Source organism: Lampetra planeri, chromosome 64, assembly GCF_965212315.1.
Source record: "Lampetra planeri chromosome 64, kcLamPlan1.2.h2, whole genome shotgun sequence".
In the NCBI taxonomy this organism is placed as follows: Eukaryota; Metazoa; Chordata; class Hyperoartia; order Petromyzontiformes; family Petromyzontidae; genus Lampetra; species Lampetra planeri.
In genome coordinates this window covers 2,769,285-2,791,073 of record NC_136170.1, presented here as the reverse complement: position 1 = coordinate 2,791,073, position 21,789 = coordinate 2,769,285, and the positions used below count along the sequence as shown (strand labels likewise).

Sequence of the window (21,789 nt, the reverse complement as noted above, 5' to 3'; positions counted from 1 at the left end):
GCCAAACTCACCCCCCCTACCCCCGTTCTTAACCCCTCCAGCCAAACTCACCCCCCCTACCCCCGTTCCTAACCCCTACAGCCAAACTCACCCCCCCCCTACCCCCGTTCTTAACCCCTACAGCCAAACTCACCCCCCCTACCCCCGTTCCTAACTCCTACAGCCAAACTCACCACCCCCCTACCCCCGTTCCTAACTCCTACAGCCAAACTCACCCCCCCTACCCCCGTTCTTAACCCCTACAGCCAAACTCACCCCCCCTACCCCCGTTCTTAACCCCTACAGCCAAACTCACCCCCTACCCCCGTTCCTAACCCCTACAGCCAAACTCACCCCCCCCTACCCCCGTTCCTAACCCCTACAGCCAAACTCACCCCCCCCTACCCCCGTTCCTAACCCCTACAGCCAAACTCACCCCCCCCCTACCCCCGTTCCTAAACCCTACAGCCAAACTCACCCCCCCTACCCCCGTTCTTAATCCCTACAGCCAAACTCACCACCCCCCCTACCCCCGTTCCTAACTCCTACAGCCAAACTCACCCCCCCCCCTACCCCCGTTCCTAACCCCTACAGCCAAACTCACCCCCCCTACCCCCGTTCTTAACCCCTACAGCCAAACTCACCCCCTACCCCCGTTCTTAACCCCTACAGCCAAACTCATCCCCCCCTACCCCCGTTCTCAACCCCAACAGCCAAACTCACCCCCCCCCTACCCCCGTTCCTAACCCCTACAGCCAAACTCACCCCCCCTACCCCCGTTCTTAACCCCTACAGCCAAACTCACCCCCCCCCTACCCCCGTTCCTAACTCCTACAGCCCAATTCCTCCTTCCCCCCCTCCCTCCCGTGCCTTTATAAAGCCACAACAGCAGATATTTTTTCTCACCTGAAGACGGCTGCTTGTGTTGGCGACCGAAACGTCGTGCTTTCTTTTATTTTATTTTGAAAAAAAAAATTTTGAATGTTTCATTTTCATTTTATTTTTCCACCTACGTAGGTGAATTTTTTTTTTCATTTCTTTTCACCTACGTAGGAGAAAAAATAATATTTTTAATGTTTTATTTTCATTTTATTTTTTCACCTACGTAGGTGAAAAATTTATAATTAAATAAAAGAATAAAATTTGAGTTTTAAATACCGAAAAAAAATCTATTTTTTTATTTTTAATTTTTATTTTATTTTTTCACCAACGTGACTTTACCGAAACAACCAAAGAATATGAATCACTGCAGTCACGATCACTTCAAATCTAGAATATAAAACCGGATTGCAGGCCAATTCGAGAGAATCGATTCGCGATTAACGGCTTTAAATTCCACCGACTACTGGAATCGATTCTCCTACAGCCCGTCTGTCGGGATTGGGGGGGGGGTAAGCGATTAACCTCGGATTTTATTTATCTTTCTTTGTCTCTTTAGCCTCCGCAACTCTTTGCACATCTTATCACCTCGCCGCTTTGACCGTCGCTCCAGCGGCGTTCTCCTGGCTCATCGATCGGGCCCCGGCGAGACCGAGGGGGTTAGGCCCAAGCCTCGGTCTTGTCTAGATTTCCTGCCCCACTCCCCCCCCACTCGCCCCCCGGGGCCGTGGCGTCTTGAGCCCCAGCGGGAGCGCGAATTTCAATTCGCAACACCGATTAGCGCTTTTAATTATTTACAATATTTTGTTGCATTGATTTGAGGAGGCAGAGTGGACGATAAATTGTGATTGATATACGCGGTTACAACGCGGTGGGCGGATAATTACGTGAACGGTTTAAAATATGAATATTTAAAAATACGTAGTTTTCACAAGCGCACGATCGAAATGTGTAGTCTGGATAAGCATTGCCAAGGGGTGCGTGTAGAATATGTAGTCCGTATAAGCGCAAGTGATTAGAAAACGTAGTGTGGATATGTCAACGCAATTGTAATCCGTAGACGGCATAGGTATGCGAGGCATTCTTGTACAGGGAAATTGAGTCTATTTGTGTGTTTGTGTTTCTCCCCTTGTGATGGGACTTTGCAGGATGGACGTTGAGATTTGTAAGGTGCCACGGGGTCACCAGTAGGGTCTGAAGTGGTCTGTGATAAGGTAGGGCACTGATAAGGGGTTGACAGGTGTGTAGTGGTGAGTGTGGTAGTGGTGAGTGTAGTGGTGAGTGTAGTGGTGGTGAGTGTAGTGGTAAGGGTTTGACAGGTTTGTAGTGGTGAGTGTACTAGTGGTGAGTGTAGTGGTGAGTGTGGTAGTGGTGAGTGTAGTGGTGGTGAGTGTTGTGGTGGTGAGTGTAGTGGTGGTGAGTGTAGTGGTGAGTGTAGTGGTGAGTGTAGTAGTGGTGAGTGTAGTGGTGAGTGTAGTGGTGGTGAGTGTAGTGGTGGTGAGTGTAGTGGTAAGGGTTTGACAGGTGTGTAGTGGTGAGTGTAGTGGTGGTGAGTGTAGTGGTGAGTGTACTAGTGGTGAGTGTACTAGTGGTGAGTGTAGTAGTGGTGAGTGTAGTAGTGGTGAGTGTATTAGTGGTGAGTGTACTAGTGGTGAGTGTACTAGTGGTGAGTGTACTAGTGGTGAGTGTAGTAGTGGTGAGTGTACTAGTGGTGAGTGTAGTAGTGGTGAGTGTACTAGTGGTGAGTGTACTAGTGGTGAGTGTAGTGGTGGTGAGTGTACTAGTGGTGAGTGTAGTGGTGGTGAGTGTACTAGTGGTGAGTGTACTAGTGGTGAGTGTACTAGTGGTGAGTGTAGTGGTGAGAGTTGATGTGACTTTGTGTGTTGTGACTTTGTAGTATGGACGTTGAGATTTGTAAGCGTCACAGGGTCACCAGTAGGGTCTAGAATTGGTCTGTAATGAGGTATGGGGGCACTGATAAGGCTTTGACGGCTGTGGTCGTGTCGAGAAAGATACGTGTGAGTGAGAGAGATTGGGTGGGTGAGTGGGTGCGTGAGTAGGTGGGTGAGTGGGTGGGTGAGTGAGTGGGTGGGTGAGTGAGTGGGTGGGTGAGTGGGTGCGTGAGTAGGTGGGTGAGTGGGTGGGTGAGTGAGTGGGTGGGTGAGTGAGTGGGTGAGTGAGTGGGTGGGTGAGTGGGTGAGTGAGTGGGTGAGTGAGTGGGTGGGTGAGTGAGTGGGTGCGTGAGTGTGAGAGGGTGGTTGATGTGCGTGTGTGAATGAGAGAGTGGGTGAGTGAGTGGCTGGGTGTGAGACCGTGACCTCCTGCCAGCGTTCGACACTTCACGTGGCCTCAAGGTGCACTTGGCCTGGCACAAGCGTCGTGGTGACGTCACCGCCACTTAGTGGCGAATGGCGGTTGTTGTTGAGTGTATGAATGAGTGCGTGAATGAGTGCGTGAATGAGTGCGTGAATGAGTGCGTGAATGAGTGCGTGAATGAGTGCGTGAATGAGTGCGTGAATGAGTGCGTGAAGGAGTGCGTGAATGAGTGCGTGAATGAGTGCGTGAATGAGTGCGTGAATGAGTGCGTGAATGAGTGCGTGAAGGAGTGCGTGAATGAGTGCGTGAATGAGTGCGTGAATGAGTGCGTGAATGAGTGCGTGAATGAGTGCGTGAGTGTACGAATGAGTGCGTGAGTGCTTCAAAGTTTGGAAGAAGTGAGTGGCTGGCTGAGGTGCCCATCTGCTGGGGAAGGAAAGCTTCGTTGGGCAGAGATAATCTCACAAAGCGAACTGCCGAGGGAGGAGGGTGGTGTTTGTCTGCAGACTGCCCTACATGACATCATTACCACTGGACCACAGGACAGGCTCCGCAGGATTGGAAGGATGCCCTGGTCACCCCGTGGTGCCCTTATAAAACTCAACGTTTAACCTACTCACGCCGGCTTGTGCCCGCCCTCACAGTCGGGCATATTTGCGGAATACACCACGCCGCCGTTGACCCTGCAGGCCATTGACCGAGCAACCCAACGTTCCTACCAGCTCCCTCCGCGGGACAATGTGTTTGTCAGCTGCATTATGCTGTGTCCAAGCTGCCATGTCTATCGCTCCACACCAAGCTCCGAATATTTTAGGCCACAGTCATGCCATCCCTTCTGTGCTTTTGAAACGTGTACCCCTCCCGAAGGAACATCAGGCTGGCCCGCCTACGATCCATCCTGGGTTTGGCCAGGATGGATTTTTGCGAGGAGTTCACAAATCCCTGAAAGATCCGGACGCATTGCCATCGGTGAGCTCCTCCGGCAGGCTGGGCCATATAGGCCGCATGCCCAGCCACCGCATGCCCAAGCAGCTTCTGTTTGGCCGGATCAAAGGGGTTAAAGTGGGCACGGCACGGGCTTGAGAAGGAATGGGCCAATGCGGTTTAGGAAGATGTAGAGCTGAGCGTACTTGCCGATGACAGGATAAATGTCGTGACGGACGCTACTGGGCAATTGGAGGCAGGTTCCCTCCAACAAAAGTAGAGGGCAGAGGAGCGACGCTCACCAGAGCCTGTCGGATAAAACGCAGCCAGTTGGAACAGTAGCGGCACGGGTGGTGCATCTGCCGGTCATCTCAGTCAACCCATGGCGTAGTCACAAACCGAACCTCTCCATAATAAAGGCTCAGTCTTTTGTTATGCAGTCTATTCATAGTCTCAAGCCGCACCTTACCATTATAATAAAACGTGTGCCATTCCTGGCCCTTCCCCCCCCCCTCAACCATTATATATACGGAGTGGTAGCTCCTGCAATCTCTCATTTACTTGATACAGCTGTCGGGCTGTGACGGTTCCACCTGAAGACGGAAGCTTGTGTTGCCTCCGAAACGTCGTGATTTTTATTTTATTTCACTTTTATTAATTTTAATTTTGTACCTACGTGACTTTACCGAAAAAACCTAAGAATACGGAAGCTTGTGTTGCCTCCAAAACGTCGTGATTTTTATTTTATTTTTATTTTACTTTTTATTAATTTTAATTTTTTACCTACGTGACTTTACCGAAAAAACCTAAGAATATGAATCCTTGCAGTCACGAAAGCTTCAAATCTAGAACCATGGCACCTTGTCTGTTCCATGACGTCATGCCAGCAGGAAGTCTTCCACACTTCACGTGGTCTCACAGTGCACCTAGCCTGGCGCAAGTGCGTTGGTGACATCACCGCCACTTGCGGTTATTGTTGTTTGAGTGAATGTACGAGTGAGTGAGTGTGTAAGTGAGTGAGTGTGGTCATCGCTTTGCAGGTCACCATGGACGGGCACCACAATGGGATGAAAGGAGGAGGCAGAGGGGATATTGTCATGAGGAGGTGAGGCCAGACTCGCACAGAGACTCACACAGAGACTCACAGACCCACAGACTCACAGACTCACACAGAGACTCAGACTCACACAGAGACTCACACAGATCCACAGACTCGCACAGAGACCCACACAGACCCACAGACTCGCACAGAGACTCACACAGAGACTCACAGACCCACAGACTCACAGACTCGCACAGAGACTCACAGACTCACACAGAGAATCACACAGACACACAGACTCACACAGAGACTCACAGACTCACACAGAGACTCACACAGAGACTCGCACACAGACTCACACAGACCCACAGACTCACACAGAGACTCGCACACAGACACACAGACCCACAGACTCACACAGAGACTCACACAGAGACTCACACAGAGACACAGACTCACAGACTCACACAGAGGCTCGCACACAGACACAGAGACTCACACAGAGACTCACACAGAGACTCGCACAGACCCACAGACTCACACAGAGACTCGCACAGACCCACAGACTCGCACAGAGACTCACACAGACCCACAGACTCACACAGAGACTCGCACAGAGACTCACACAGACCCACAGACTCACACAGACCCACAGACTCACACAGACCCACAGACTCACACAGACCCACAGACTCACACAAACACACAGACTCGCACAGACCCACAGACTCGCACAGAGACTCGCACAGACCCACAGACTCACATAGAGACTAACACAGACTCACACAGAGACAGACTCTCTGATAATGATGATTCGGATGATGATGAGGATAATGCCGCTGCTGCTTATTATGATATTGCTGATGATGATGATGCTGCTGCTGCTGATGATCATGATGATGATGCTGCTGCTGCTGATGATGATGCTGCTGCTGCTGCTACTGCTGCTACTGCTGATGATGATGATGCTGCTGATGATGATGCTGCTGCTACTGCTGATGATGATGCCGGTGATGATGACACTCGATGATGCTGCTGCTACTGCTGATGATGATGATGCTGCTGATGATGATGATGATGATGCTGCTGCTGCTGATGATGATGATGATGCTGCTGCTACTGCTGATGATGATGATGCTGCTGCTGATGATGCTGCTGCTACTGCTGATGATGATGCTGCTGCTGATGATGCTGCTGCTGATGATGATGCTGATGATGCCGGTGATGATGACACTCGATGATGCTGCTGCTACTGCTGATGATGATGCTGCTGATGATGATGATGATGCTGCTGCTGCTGATGATGATGATGCTGCTGCTACTGCTGATGATGATGATGATGCTGCTGCTGATGCTGCTGCTGATGATGCTGCTGCTGATGATGATGCTGCTGCTGATGATGCCGGTGATGATGACACTCGATGATGCTGCTGCTACTGCTGATGATGATGCTGCTGCTGATGATGATGATGATGCTGCTGCTGCTGCTGATGATGATGATGATGATGCTGCTACTACTGCTGATGATGATGCTGCTGCTGATGATGCTGCTGCTACTGCTGATGATGATGCTGCTGCTGATGATGATGATGATGATGCTGCTACTACTGCTGATGATGATGCTGCTGCTGATGATGCTGCTGCTGATGATGCTGCTGCTGATGATGATGATGCTGCTGCTGATGATGCCGGTGATGATGACACTCGATGATGCTGCTGCTACTGCTGATGATGATGATGCTGCTGCTGCTGCTGCTGCTGATGATGATGATGATGCTGCTGATGATGATGATGATGCTGCTGCTACTGCTGATGATGATGCTGCTGCTGATGATGCTGCTGCTACTGCTGATGATGATGATGCTACTGCTGATGATGATGCTGCTGCTGCTGCTGCTGCTGCTGCTGCTGCTGCTGCTGATGATGATGATGATGCTGCTGATGATGATGATGCTGCTGCTACTGCTGATGATGATGCTGCTGCTACTGCTGATGATGATGCTGCTGCTGATGATGCTGCTGCTACTGCTGATGATGATGATGCTGCTGCTGATGATGCTGCTGCTGATGATGATGATGATGACGACGACGTTGCCGCTCTCCCCGCGCAGTGCCCACGTCTGCGTGGACGTCACGACGCCGCTGCTGCCGCCCTCCTCCCCCCCCCACACGGCCCCCCCCCCACCACCACGGCGCTCCCGGGGGGCCCCCCCCCCTCTCCGCCCCCCCCGGCCCCCGGGGGGCCCCCCCTGCCCCCCCCCGCGGCCGGAACGGGGACGGCCGGAACGGGGGGCCCCACTACCGCCCCACTACCGCCCCCCGAGTGGGGAAAGACGGCCGGCGCGTTTGTCTACGCGGTCTGCGCGCTGGTGGCCACCAGCGTGGCGATAGCAGTGGTGCACGAGCGCGTGCCGGACATGGTGCGGCGTGCACCTAGCCTGGCACCGCACGCACTCACACTCACGCGCTCGCACTCGTGTGTGACGGGCATGGTGTGGCGTGCACCTAGCCTGGCACCGCACGCACTCACACTCACGCACTCACACTCGTGTGTGACGGGCATGGTGTGGCGTGTACCTAGCCTGGCACCGCACGCACTCACACTCGTGGTAATCACGATGCAGATACAGCCTCTAACACGATGGCAGGGCACTTGAAAACAAACTCAAGTTCAAGTTAATTTATTTAGGTGTAGCCCTGTGAGCCATTCGGCTCTTGAATCGGGTGCAACCGCAACAAACAAAAAACAAAGACATGAACAAAAAAACATCTTAAAGTGAATATGTGACTGAGTGCAAACAGAAAATCAAAGAAAAGACAGCAAAATATTGCAGAAAAGGCACCGTACACCAACGCTGTGTGCAAAAATCCCAGTGGGATGCAAGTCAAACAACAACAACAACCACAAGACAACTTAGATTAAGGCCATCAGTCTAACTCTGTACTACAACAAACAAACATGGCTAAACCAACTTTTCGAAATCACCAATATAAAGCCACGAAAGCGATGTAACAGTGATCATAGGAACTGTGACGGAATTTTGCACAATAAATGGCACAAACAACATGTACTACCAAAACCCTGCAGCCATAGCTGGCTGCATGAGTCACTCCACAACAGCAGGGAGAGCATCAATCGGAGTATTATAATTTTTCAATGCACCTTTAAGATCGGCACACTAAATCAAAACACAGGACATACTTTGCAGCGATCATCCGGAGCGAAACATTTTATTTTAGGCCACTGAATAGCACTGGCAGCTAGGGGTGTACAACTCCTCTAGAGCATCTTCTTGGTTCTTTCGGTAAAGTCACGTAGAAGGGAAGTAATAAAATAACAAAAATAAAACTTAGTAAAAATAATTCTCACGACGTTTCGGCCACAACGCAAGCAGCCGTCCTCAGGTGAAGAATGAAACACCACCAAGCTTGGAGCGTATATTTAAGCTGGGTTGGAGGGGGAAGAAGGGCGCCTTGACAAAATAATTTGCATATCAAGAGGAATTTAGCATGTTTATGGGAAATGCGTAGGAGGTGGGCGGGGGGTTTCAAAGTCATATTATGCCCGTACATTGTGCAGGATTAGCAGCATCAAAGGGAGGGGATAGGGGGTAGCATTAACAAAGGGAAGGAATGTTAATAGTATGTAGCTGCAGTTACTAAACCACCACGTAAAAAAACTAAAGTATAAACTACATAGTATCATCAGTATACTAAATATACTCTCCTATAAGCTGAGCTACTAGCAGTAAGTCATACATTACAGAGCAGTTTTGAGTGAAGATCTCATAGGTAGTGACTCAAGTTGCAATAATAAACTGAAATATCTCCTATTAGGTTCTTTCGGTAAAGTCACGTAGGTAAAAAATTTAAATTAATAAAAAATAAAATAAAAATCACGACGTTTCGGAGGCAACACAAGCTTCCGTCTTGCTTCCGAAACGTGATTTTTATTTTATTAAATCCTTTATATTAAGTTTACTTGCTTGCGCGCTTGCGCGCTTACGACCGTGCAAATCTTTCGGTCGTTTTTTAACCCACTTCCCGTGATCCAATCGAGCTGACATTTTGCACACAGACTCGTTGTGCGTGACAATTTATTTTCGTGAAAAATGTTTTCAAAAATTTTCCACTTTTTAGGATTTTTTTTTTTTTCATATTTAATTTAAACTACCAATGTGATAAAAATGAAACTCTTACTAAAAAAAAACAGAAATGAATAATAAAATAAAACCGATGCTACGTGACTTTACCGAAAGAGCCTCAGAATATGAATACTTGCAGTCACGAAAGCTTCAAATCTAGAATGAAATATCTCCCTTAGAAGGTGTCACCTCCCCTGCCCGACGTCTTCTTTGACCGCGTCGCCCGAGTGGAGTGGGCCTTCTCCGTGTGCGAGATCAACGGCGTCATCCTCGTGTCCATGTGGTTCACGCAGTGGGCCTGTCTCACCCACAGGTACAGCTCGCACACAAGGTGCACTCTCTACACTATACACTACGCTATACACTACACTATATACTACACTATACACTACACTACTATACACTACACTATAGACTACACTATAGACTACACTATATACTACACTACTATACAATACACTATACACTACTATACACTACACACTACACTATACACTACACTACTATACACTACACTACTATACACTACACTACTATACACTACACTATAGACTACACTATAGACTACACTATATACTACACTATACACTAGACTATAGACTACACTATACGATACACTACACTATTATACACTACACTATACGCTACTATACACTATACACTACACTATACTACACACTACACTATACACTACACTATACACTACACTATACACTACACTATACACTACACTATATACTATACACTAAACTATACACTACACTATACACTACACTATACACTACACTATACACTACACTACACACTACACTATACACTGCACTATACACTATACACTGCACTATACACTACACTATACACTACACTATAGACTATACACTATACACTACACTATATACTATACACTACACTACACTATACACTACACACTACACTATACACTACACTATACACTATATCACTGATAAATGCCTGTGTGTGTGTGTGTTTCTGTGTGGGGAGCGGTAGAGTAGTGGTTAGCACCGCTCTACCAACCCAGCAGAGACCCGAGTTCGATTCCCTGTCAAGGCAGTCATGGGCCTCCCCTAGGTCGACTCAGCCTCAAATGAGTACCTGGAGCGGTGCGGTGTGCAGTAAACATCGCCACTGGGGAGACAAAGGCGGCCGGGCGTGGTGCTGGCCACCCACCCCCTCGTGTGCCGTGCCGGCCTTCATAGGTGCTGCTTGCTGACAGCACTTGCCCCGGCAGTGCGGTGAGGCTATACGGGGGATCTTTGTCTTTGTTGCGTCTCCGCGTGTGCTTGAGGTCTATTATCGGGCGCCGCTATTTCTTCATCATCGGCACCCTCTACCTGTACCGCTGCATCACCATGTACATCACCACCCTGCCTGTGCCTGGCAGCCACTTCCACTGTAGCCCCAAGGTGACTGAGTGGCTGAGTGAGTGAGTGGGTGAGTGAGTGAGTGAGTTACTGAGTGAGTGAGTGGCTAAGTGAGTGGGTGAGTGAGTGAGTGACTGAGTGGCTGGGTGAGCGGGTGAGTGAGTGGTTGGGTGAGTGAGTGAGTGAGTGGGTGAGTGAGTGAGTGAGTGAGTGAGTGACTGAGTGGGTGAGTGAGTGACTGAGTGGCTGGGTGAGTGGCTGAGTGAGTGACTGAGCGACTGGGTGAGTGAGTGACTGAGTGGTTGGGTGAGTGAGTGAGTGAGTGGGTGAGTGAGTGAGTGAGTGAGTGACTGAGTGGGTGAGTGAGTGACTGAGTGGCTGGGTGAGTGGCTGAGTGAGTGACTGAGCGACTGGGTGAGTGAGTGACTGAGTGGTTGGGTGAGTGAGTGAGTGGGTGAGTGAGTGGCTGGGTGAGTGGCTGAGTGAGTGAGTGACTGAGCGACTGGGTGAGTGAGTGACTGAGTGGCTGGGTGAGCGGGTGAGTGAGCGACTGAGTGAGTGAGTGGCTGAGTGAGTGAGTGAGTGACTGAGTGGCTGAGTGAGTGACTGAGTGAGTGACTGAGTGAGTGGCTGAGTGAGTGAGTGAGTGGCTGAGTGAGTGAGTGGGTGAGTGAGTGACTGAGTGGGTGGGCGGGTGAGTGGCTGAGTGAGTGAGCGACTGGGTGAGTGACTGACTGAGTGGCTGGGTGAGCGGGTGAGTGAGCGACTGAGTGAGTGACTGAGTGGCTGAGTGAGTGGTTTAGTGAGTGAGTGACTGAGTGGCTGAGTGGTTGAGTGACTGTGTGGCTGAGTGAGTGAGTGAGTGGGTGAGTGAGTGGTTGAGTGACTGAGTGCTGGGTGAGTGACTGAGTGGGTGAGTGAGTGACTGAGTGAGTGACTGAGTGGGTAAGTGAGTGACTGAGTGGCTGAGTGAGTGAATGACTCAGCCACTGAGTGAGTGAGTGACTGCGTGGCTGAGTGAGTGAGTGAGTGACTGAGTGGTTGAGTGATTGACTGAGTGGCTGAGTGAGTGAGTGACTGAGTGAGTGAGTGACTGAGTGGCTGAGTGAGTAACTGAGTGGGTGAGTGAGTGACTGAGTGGCTGAGTGAGTGAGTGGTTGAGTGAGTGAGTGGTTGAGTGAGTGAGTGGGTGAGTGAGTGGCTGAGTGAGTGAGCGACTGGGTGAGTGAGTGACTGCGTGGCTGGGTGAATGAGCGACTAAGTGGCTGGGTGAGCGGGTGGCTGAGTGAGTGGGTGAGTGAGTGAGTGACTGACTGAGTAGCTGGGTGATTGAGTGACACGCCAACCCTCGCTCTGCAAGGTCCTGGGCGACGTGGAGCTGCAGCTGAGGAGAGTGATGAAGCTGATTGCGGGCGGTGGACTCAGCCTGACGGGCTCGCACACGCTGTGCGGCGACTACCTCTACAGCGGTCACACCGTGGTGCTGACGCTCACCTGCCTCTTCGCCCAGGAGTGTGAGTCACTCCGAGACACACACACAACAACAACAACAACAACCGCCATTCGCCACTAAGTGGCGGTGACGTCACCACGACGCTTATGCCAGGCCAAGTGCACCTTGAGGCTACCACGTGAAGTGTCGAACGCCCGCTGGCAGGAGGTCACGGGGCAGACCCAGCAGGTGCCACGGGTCGACTGACCGAGATGACCGAGATGACTGGCTGATGCACCACCTGTGCCCCCTACTGTACCAACTTGCTGTGCTTTAGCCACCCGGCGCTCCGCTCGTTGTTGTGAGCGTCGCTCCTCCGCCCTCCGTTGTTGTTGGAGGGCGACTGCCTCCAACTGCCCAGTAGCGTCCTTCACGAGCCTCCTCCACTGAGGCCGATCTTGACACCGCTGGTACCAGTCATCGGCAAGTCCACTCAGCTCCACGTCCTCCTGTACCACATCACTCCATCTCTTCTCTAGCCCGTGCCGCGCCCGTTTATCCCCCTCGATCCAGCCGAACAACCATTCATATTCTCACTCAACACTCGCTCAGTCACGCTTACATCACAAGACCTCTCCCCCACCAGACTTAATCGAGTTTTTTTTGGGGTTAGAGCGCGTAAATGTTGAAATGTTGTGTCGTCAAAACCCGTCACCACCCGACACGGCCAACTACACCGTCAGTGACGATTATCTGAACCGGTCCCGGGCCTCCCCTAGGTCGACTCAGCCTCAAGGCGTTCGGGGGTCATGCTAGCCATCCAACAACCCCAACCTTTGCGTACAATTCCGGCCTTCATAGGCTGCACTACACTATACACTACACTATACACTACACTTATACACTACACTATACACTACTATACACTACACTATACACTACTATACACTACACTTATACACTACACTATACACTACACTATACACTACACTTATACACTACACTATACACTACACTATACACTACTATACACTACTATACACTACACTATACACTACTATACACTACACTATACACTACACTATACACTACTATACACTACACTATACACTACACTATACACTACTATACACTACACTATACACTACACTATTCATAGGCCCTGCTCGCTAACAGCACTTGCCCCAACAGTCTGTTGATGCCATACGGTGGGGCTGCCTTTGTGTCTACGAGTAAGTGAGCGTGTCCATGAGCGAGTGAGAGTGTGGCAGAGGTCGCAAACGGGTTTTGATTCCTTACCCGTACCCGGCCGCACCAGGGTCGCAAACGGCTACCCGTACCTTACCCGTACCCGGCCGGGTACGGGTAAGGTACGGGTATCGGGTACCCGATTGCGACCTCTGGGATGAAGCCATGTTGCAGGCGCGGGTGGGTTGATTCTAGGAACTTGAATTGTGAGAAGAGACAAGACGTTGGGAAATGAGTGACAAACGGTGACTCACCAGTGACTCACGGCCTACTCGTACCCGGCCGCACCAGGGTCGCAAACGGCTACCCGTGACCCGGCCGGGTACGGGTACCCGGGCATCGGGTAGGGTACGGCTATCGGGTACCCGGTTGCGACCTCTGGCGTGTGGACCCGCAGATTCCCCGCGCCGCTGGCTCTGGTACCGGGTCCTCTGCTTCCTCCTGGCGGCGAGCGGCGTCGCGGCCATCCTGGCTGCCCATGACCACTACAGCATCGACGTGTTGGCGGCGTACTACGTGACCACGCGCCTCCACTACACCTACCACGGCATGGCCACCACGGCAGTGAGTCGCGCGCTCACGCAGTCGCTCACGCGGAAATGTTCGTTCGAATACCCACTCGAGCATTTATGTACCCACTCGAGCATTCATAAACTCACTCAACCATTCATGAACTCAACCATTCATAAACTCACTCAACCATTCATATACCCACTCAAACATTAATAAACTCAACCATTCATAAACTCACTCAACCATTAATATTCTCACTCAACTATTCATATACCCACTCAACCATTCATATAATCACTCAACCATTCATATATCTACTCAACCATTCATAAACTCACTCGAGCATTTATGTACCCACTCAACCATTCATATACCCACTCAAACATTCATAAACCCAACCATTCATAAACTCACTCAACCATTCATATACCCACTCAAACATTCATAAATCCAACCATTCATAAACTCACTCAACCATTCATATACTCGCTCAACCATTCAACCATTCATATAATCACTCAACCATTCATAAACTCAAGCATTCATAAACTCACTCAACCATTCATATACCCACTCAAACATTCATAAACTCAAACATTCATAAACTCACTCAACCATTCATATAATCATTTAACCATTCATAAACTCAACCATTCATAAACTCATTCAACCATTCATAAACTCAAACATTCACATACCCACTCAACCATTCATATACTCACTCAACCATTCATTCATATACCCGGTCAACTGTTTATTCAAACACTCACTCAACCATTCACTCGCATACACATCCACCACCCGTCAGCTGCATGAGTCACAATCCTGGACCTCACCCCATTTCTCCTCTTTATCCGGAGGAGGTGGGGGGACGATGACAACCCCAGCTGCAAGCGATGATTAGATTCTCACTCTTTGTTTTTTTCGGTAAAGTCACGTAGGTAAAAAATAAAATAAATGAAAACAACTCAATTAAATGACGACTTTTCGGAGGCAACACAAGCTTCCGTCTTCAGGGGGAACCGTTACAGTCAAAAATCACTGTAGTAAGAACTTACTCCTAGTAATAGTAGTAGGTTTTTACCCTTTAAACTGGTACAAAAACTGACACCTTTATACAAGGCATCATGTTTGCAATAACCACAACACAAGCAGTCAAAATGCAAATAAAAAAGAAACAACTCTGATAATGATAATGATATGCACTGTCCTTGAAGTTAATTGGTCCACACCCGAGACAGCTTTTCCTAGAGCCTTGTCTCCATTCGTGTTGGACCAGATGACGCCATAAGGCGCACAACTCAAAGACAGCGCACTATCAGAGTATTGAGAGCTCGGGGTAAGCATTTACTCTGAGACCTCCTTTACCAGTGGCAAAATATAGTAATAGGTTTTTACCCTTTAAACTGGTACAAAAACTGACACCTTTTTTACGAGGAGTCATGTTTGCATAGACCACAATACCTGCAGTCATAATGCAAACAAAAAACATAACTCTGATAATGTATGTAAAAAAACAATTATCATGTGTTGGTGATTACAAGAACCCATGGGCTGCAGAGAAGTCGAACAGCCTTGTGGCATTATTGAGTTGGTCTGCCCCATGCCTGCAAATTACTCCAGCCCAATGTGCCTGCATCATGACCCTCTCAGGCATTAAAGTCACCTAATAGGATGACTCAGCAGCCTTGCCTGCATTCCCTCCACTAATGTTCATCTTTGATCGGGGCATAAGCCACAACCACCACAATCACCACCACCACAACCACCACCACCACAACCACCACCACCACCATTCCTCGCTTCTCATCGTTGCGGAGGCAATGTTGGCACCCCGCACCAGGTACTCATTTGAGGCTGAGTCGACCTAGGCGTGGCCCAGGACCGGTTCAGATAATTGCGGGAATCGAACTCTGGTCGCCGGGTTCGTAGCGCAGCGTAGCGCTAACCACTTCGCCACCGCTCAATCAATACACACATAGACACAATCAATACACACATAGACACAATCAATACACACATAGACACAAACAATACACACATAGACACAATCAATACACACATCGACACAATCAATACACACATCGACACAATCAATACACACATCGACACAAACAATACACACATAGACACAATCAATACACACATCGACACAAACAATACACACATAGACACAACCAATACACACATAGACACAACCAATACACACATAGACACAATCAATACACACATAGACACAATCAATACACACATCGACACAAACAATACACACATAGACACAATCAATACACACATAGACACAATCAATACACACATAGACACAAACAATACACACAGACACAAACAATACACACATGGACACAATCAATACACACATAGACACAATCAATACACACATAGACACAATCAATACACACATAGACACAATCAATACACACACAGACACAAACACACGTAGCCGCTCACACACTCGCACTTTCACCCGTTCACACCGCAATTAACCCCACCCCCCCCCCCCCCCCGCTTTGTCTCAGGATCTCAAGTCCCAGGAATCTGGGAACTGGTTCAGGAAGCTGTGGTGGTTCCGCATCTTCCTCGTGCTGGAGGGCAACGTCTCCACCACCGTCCCCCTGCGCTTCTCCCTGCCCATGCTGAGCGCCGGGAGGGACGAGAGGTACTCGCGCGTGGACACGGCGTGAGGACGGAGAAACACGCGGAGTTGGAAGAAGCGGGGAAGGGGGTGAGAGACGCGCGGAGGAGACACGGGGGGGGGGGTCCCTTCAGCTGCAGCAGCCGTGGACACGGCGTGAGGACGGAGAGACGCGGAGTTGGAAGAAGCGGGCAGCAAGGGAGACGTGTGGAGGAGACACACGGGGGGGGGTCCTTCGGCTGCGGAAGCCGTGGAGATGGCGTGAGGACGGAGACACGCGGTGATGGAAGAAGTGGACAAGGGGGTGAGAGACGCGTGGAGGAGACACGGTGGGGGTCCTTCGGCTGCAGCAGCCGTGGAGATGGCATGAGGACGGAGACACACGGAGTTGGAAGAAGTGGACAAGGGGGTGAGAGACGCGTGGAGGAGACACGGGTTAGTCCCTCCACTGCAGAAGCCGTGGAGATGGCGTGAGGACGGAGAGACGCGGAGTTGGAAGAAGCGGGCAGCAAGGGAGACGCGGGGGTGAGAGACGCGTGGAGGAGACACGGTTAGTCCTTCGGCTGCAGAAGCCGTTGGAGATCCGGTGACCCCCGTGTCCTCGCCGCGTCCGGGCTGAAATCGCGCGTCACAAGCCCTGGCCCCGGTTCAGCCCGGCGAAGAGAGTTTGAGTGGCGGCACGTGACGTGAGGCACCTGGGCTGGGCTGGGCTGGGCTGGGATGGGCTCACACGGACACTGAGATGACTTTCGATTGAAAGCTTTCGTGACTGCAGGGATTCATCTTCTTGGTTCTTTCGGTAAAGTCATCACGTAGAATGGAAATAATAAAGTAATAAAAATAAAACATAATAAAATAATTCTCACGACGTTTCGGCCAAAACGCAAGCAGCCGTCCTCAGGTGGAGAGCAGGTCTGTCGGAAAGACAGCGTCTGACTCTGTCTTCTCGACAGACCTGCTCTCCACCTGAGGACGGCTGCTTGCGTTGTGGCCGAAACGTCGTGAGAATTATTTTATTATGTTTTATTATTTTATTATTTCCATTCTACGTCACTTTACTAAGATGACCTTCGTGTACGTCAGTGCTGTGGGCGGACATCTTTAGACATCTGGACATCTGTGAAGAAAGAGCTTCGTAGCTCATCAGATTCCTCCAGGATAAAGATGATGATTGTGGCTAAACCCTAATGCTGCCCCGAACGTGAACAATAGGCCTACCGCTCACCATGACATTAGCCTGAACATGACTTGCCCTATCAGTGTAGCACTATCACAACTCTCGCCCAACCACTGACTTTTGCCATACCAGTTTAACACGGGGGTGGCTTTCGCGACGAATGTCATCCATAATAAGAGGGTTTTTTTGGGTTCGATCGCTTAAATATATAAATGTTGTGTCGTTAATCCCGTCACGTTCGTGGCGGTCGTGTGTTTGAGAGCAAAGCCCCAAAATTTACTGAATCTTGTGACAAACCTTCGTAATTTGGCTGTGTCGGGTGGTGGCGGGCTTTCACGACACATTTATATAATTACGCGATCCCACCCATTAACAACCTGTATTTTGATAATTGTTTTTTTTATCCTTTTATCTGGCAACAAAACTGACACCTTTTTTTACAAGGAGTCATGTTTGCATAGACCACAATACCTGCGGTCATAATGCAAACAAAAAACACAACTCTGATAATGTATGCACTGTCCTTGAAGTTGATTGGTCCACACCCAAGACAGCTTTCCTTAGAGCCTAGTCTCACATGGTGTTGGACCAGATGACGCCAAAAGGCGCACAACTCAAAGACAAAGCACCATCAGAGTATGAGAGCTCGGGGTAAGCATTTGCACCATTGGAACCTCATTTGCCAGTAAAAAATGTGATAATAGTTTTTTTACCCTTTTATCTGGCAACAAAACTGACACCTTTTTTTAGAAGGAGTCATGTTTGCATTGACCACAATACCTGCAGTCGTAATGCAGTCATAATAACCTGTATTTTGTCATGTCGTTGGCTCTTGCCCTCACTGCAACACTAACCCCCCCCCCCCTCGCGTTGCTGGTGATAGTCTCATTTTTCTTGGTTCTTTCGGTAAAGTCACGTAGCATGGAAACAATCAAAATAATAAAATAAAACATAATAAAATAATTCTCACGACGTTTCGGCCACAACGTAAGCAGCCGTCCTCAGGTTAAGACCAGGTCTGTCGGGGAGACAGCGTCTGAATGAAACAGCACCATGCTTGGAGCGTATATTTAAGCTGGGTTGGAAGGGGGGGGGGAGGGCGCCCTGACAAAATAATTTGCATATCAAGAGGAATTTTGCATATTTATGGGCACAAATATGCTAAATTCCTCTTGATATGCGTTGTGGCCGAAACGTCGTGAGAATTATTTTATTATGTTTTATTTTATTATTTTTATTGTTTCCCTTCTACGTGACTTTACCGAAAGAACCAAGAAGATGAATCCCTGCAGTCACGAAAGCTTTAAATCGAAAAAGATAGTCTCATTTTTAGTGTGGAGACGGTGAAGACGTTGAATGTGACGAGGCCCACGTTTGTTACGTTTATTGTAGCGGTCGGCCACGAAGTTTACAATGTGCCCATTGCAGTGGAGCAAGTAGTTTGTGTCTCTCCCCAACTCGCTCTTAGAAACGCTGTCCTGATACCGTTATTACATTTTAGAACCTGTTTATACTACGTGATAATAGCGGTGATGGTGGTGATGATGTTTAATAAAAGTGGTATCGTCAGCGGAGTGTGTGTGTGCGCATGACGCGTGCGTGCGTGGTTGTGGTGGTGATGGTGGTGGTTGAGCGATGGGGCAGTTGTGGAGAATTTTACTGGTAGGAACCTCCTGGTTACACCAGCCCACAGGGGATTATTGTGTCCGTCCGTCCGTCGTGCAGGGAGGGGCTGGGTGGGGAGGGAGGGGCTGGGTGGGGAGGGTGGGGAGGGGCTGGGTGGGGAGGGTGGGAAGGGGCTGGGTTGAGGGTGGGGCTGGGTGGGGAGGGGGAGGGTGGGGCTGGGTGGGGAGGGTGGGGAGGGGGCTGGGTGGGGCTAGGTGGGGGGTGGGAGGGGTGGGGCTGGGTGGGGAGGGGCTGGTCACCCCGTGGTGCCCTTATAAAACTCAACGTTTCACCTACTCACGCCGGCTTGTGCCCACCCTCACAGTCGGCCATATTTGCGGAATACACCACGCCGCCGTTGACTCTAGCCATTGACCGAGCAACCCAATATTCCTACCAGCTCCCTCCGCAGGAATGTGTTCCATATCTGGGCAGTATGTTGGGCTGCATTGGCTGGGTCATATAGCCCACATACCCAACCACCGCATGCCCAAACAGCTGTTCAGCCGGATCGAGGGGGCTAAACGGGCGCGGCACGGGCTAGAGAAGAGATGGAGTGATGTGGTACAGGAGGACGTGGAGCTGAGTGGACTTGCCGTTGACTGGTACCAGCGGTGTCAAGATCGGCCTCTGAGGACGCTACTGGGCAGTTGGAGGCAGTCGCCCTCCAACAACAACGGAGGGCGGAGGAGCGACGCTCACAACAACGAGCGGAGCGCTGGGTGGATAAAGCACAGCAAGTTGGCACAGTAGGGGGCACAGGTGGTGCATCAGCGAGTCATCTCGGTCATCTCAGTCAGTCGACCCGTGGCACCTGGGTCTGCCCCGTGACCTCCTGCCAGCGGGCGTTCGACACTTCACGTGGCCTCAAGGTGCACATGGCCTGGCACAAGCGTCGTGTGGACGTCACCGCCACTTAGTGGCGAATGTCGGTTGTTGTTATGGAGGCGAGTGGACTTCCCTTACCACTGACTTTTTCCAAACCAGTTGAACACGTAGGCTTTCGCGACCAATATCATCCATAATACAGGGTTTTTTTTGGTTAGATCGCGTAAATATATAAACGTGTTGTCAAACCCACCACCGCCTAACAGCCAATTTAGTAAGGTTTGTTACATAAACAGAACGTGCGAATTCGTTACTAGTACAGCACTCAGGTTGTGTGTTGCAGAGCAAAGCCACAACATTTAGCTACGCTTGATACATATTGATCCATACTTGATCCATGTTCGTTTTCGTGCATCGATCAAGTATAGATCAAGCGTGGAAGAAGCTGTCATGTTTTGAATACAATTTTTATAGACTTCAATGTTAAAGACTCCCATAGACTTCAATGTTATATCTTCCCATAGACTTCAATGTTAAAGTCTCCCATAGACTTCAATGTTAAAGTCTCCCATAGACTTCAATGTTAAAGTCTCCCATAGACTTCAATGTTAAAGGCTCCCATAGACTTCAATGTTAAAGTCTCCCATAGACTTCAATGTTAAACGCTCCCATAGACTTCAATGTTAAACGCTCCCATAGACTTCAATGTTAAAGGCTCCCATAGACTTCAATGTTAAAGGCTCCCATAGACTTCAATGTTAAAGTCTCCCATAGACTCCAATATTAAAGTCTCCCATAGACTTCAATGTTAAAGTATCCCATAGACTTCAATGTTAAAGGCTCCCATAGACTTCAATGTTAAAGGCTCCCATAGACTTCAATGTTAAAGTCTCTCATAGACTTCAATGTCAAAGGCTCCCATAGACTTCAATGTTAAAGTCTCCCATAGACTTCAATGTTAAAGTCTCCCATAGACTTCAATGTTAAAGTCTCCCATAGACTTCAATGTTAAAGGCTCCCATAGACTTCAATGTTAAACGCTCCCATAGACTCCAATGTTAAAGTCTCCCATAGACTTCAATGTTAAAGGCTCCCCATAGACTCCAATGTTAAAGTCTCCCATAGACTTCAATGTTAAAGTATCCCATAGACTTCAATGTTAAAGGCTCCCATAGACTTCAATGTTAAAGGCTCCCATAGACTTCAATGTTAAAGTCTCTCATAGACTTCAATGTCAAAGGCTCCCATAGACTTCAATGTTAAAGTCTCCCATAGACTTCAATGTTAAAGTCTCCCATAGACTTCAATGTTAAAGTTCCCTATAGACTTCAATGTTATATCTTCCCATCGACTTCAATGTTAAAGTCTCCCATAGACATCAATGTTAAAGTCTCCCATAGACTTCAATGTTAAAGTCTCCCATAGACATCAATGTTAAAGTCTCCCATAGACTTCAATGTTAAAGTCTCCCATAGATTTCAATGTTAAATTATCCCATAGACTTCAATGTTAAAGGCTCCCATAGACATCAATGTTAAAGTCTCCCATATACTTCAATGTTAAACGCTCCCATAGACTTCAATGTTAAAGGCTCCCATAGACTTCAATT

General features: G+C 49.2%; 1 protein-coding gene across 1 annotated transcript; it reads left to right on the top strand.

Annotated features, from left to right (window-relative positions):
• Window positions 1-1,387: 1,387 nt before the first annotated feature.
• Window positions 1,388-19,256, top strand: LOC144737104 (phosphatidylcholine:ceramide cholinephosphotransferase 1-like). Its single transcript, XM_078619779.1, is given in 10 exon segments — window positions 1,388-2,072; window positions 5,139-5,203; window positions 7,252-7,297; window positions 7,299-7,358; window positions 7,360-7,560; window positions 9,465-9,598; window positions 10,592-10,709; window positions 12,028-12,181; window positions 13,745-13,911; window positions 16,395-19,256. Coding segments are annotated over 9 exon segments (1,104 nt in total). The 5' UTR covers window positions 1,388-2,072; window positions 5,139-5,144; the 3' UTR covers window positions 16,560-19,256.
• Window positions 19,257-21,789: the final 2,533 nt, after the last annotated feature.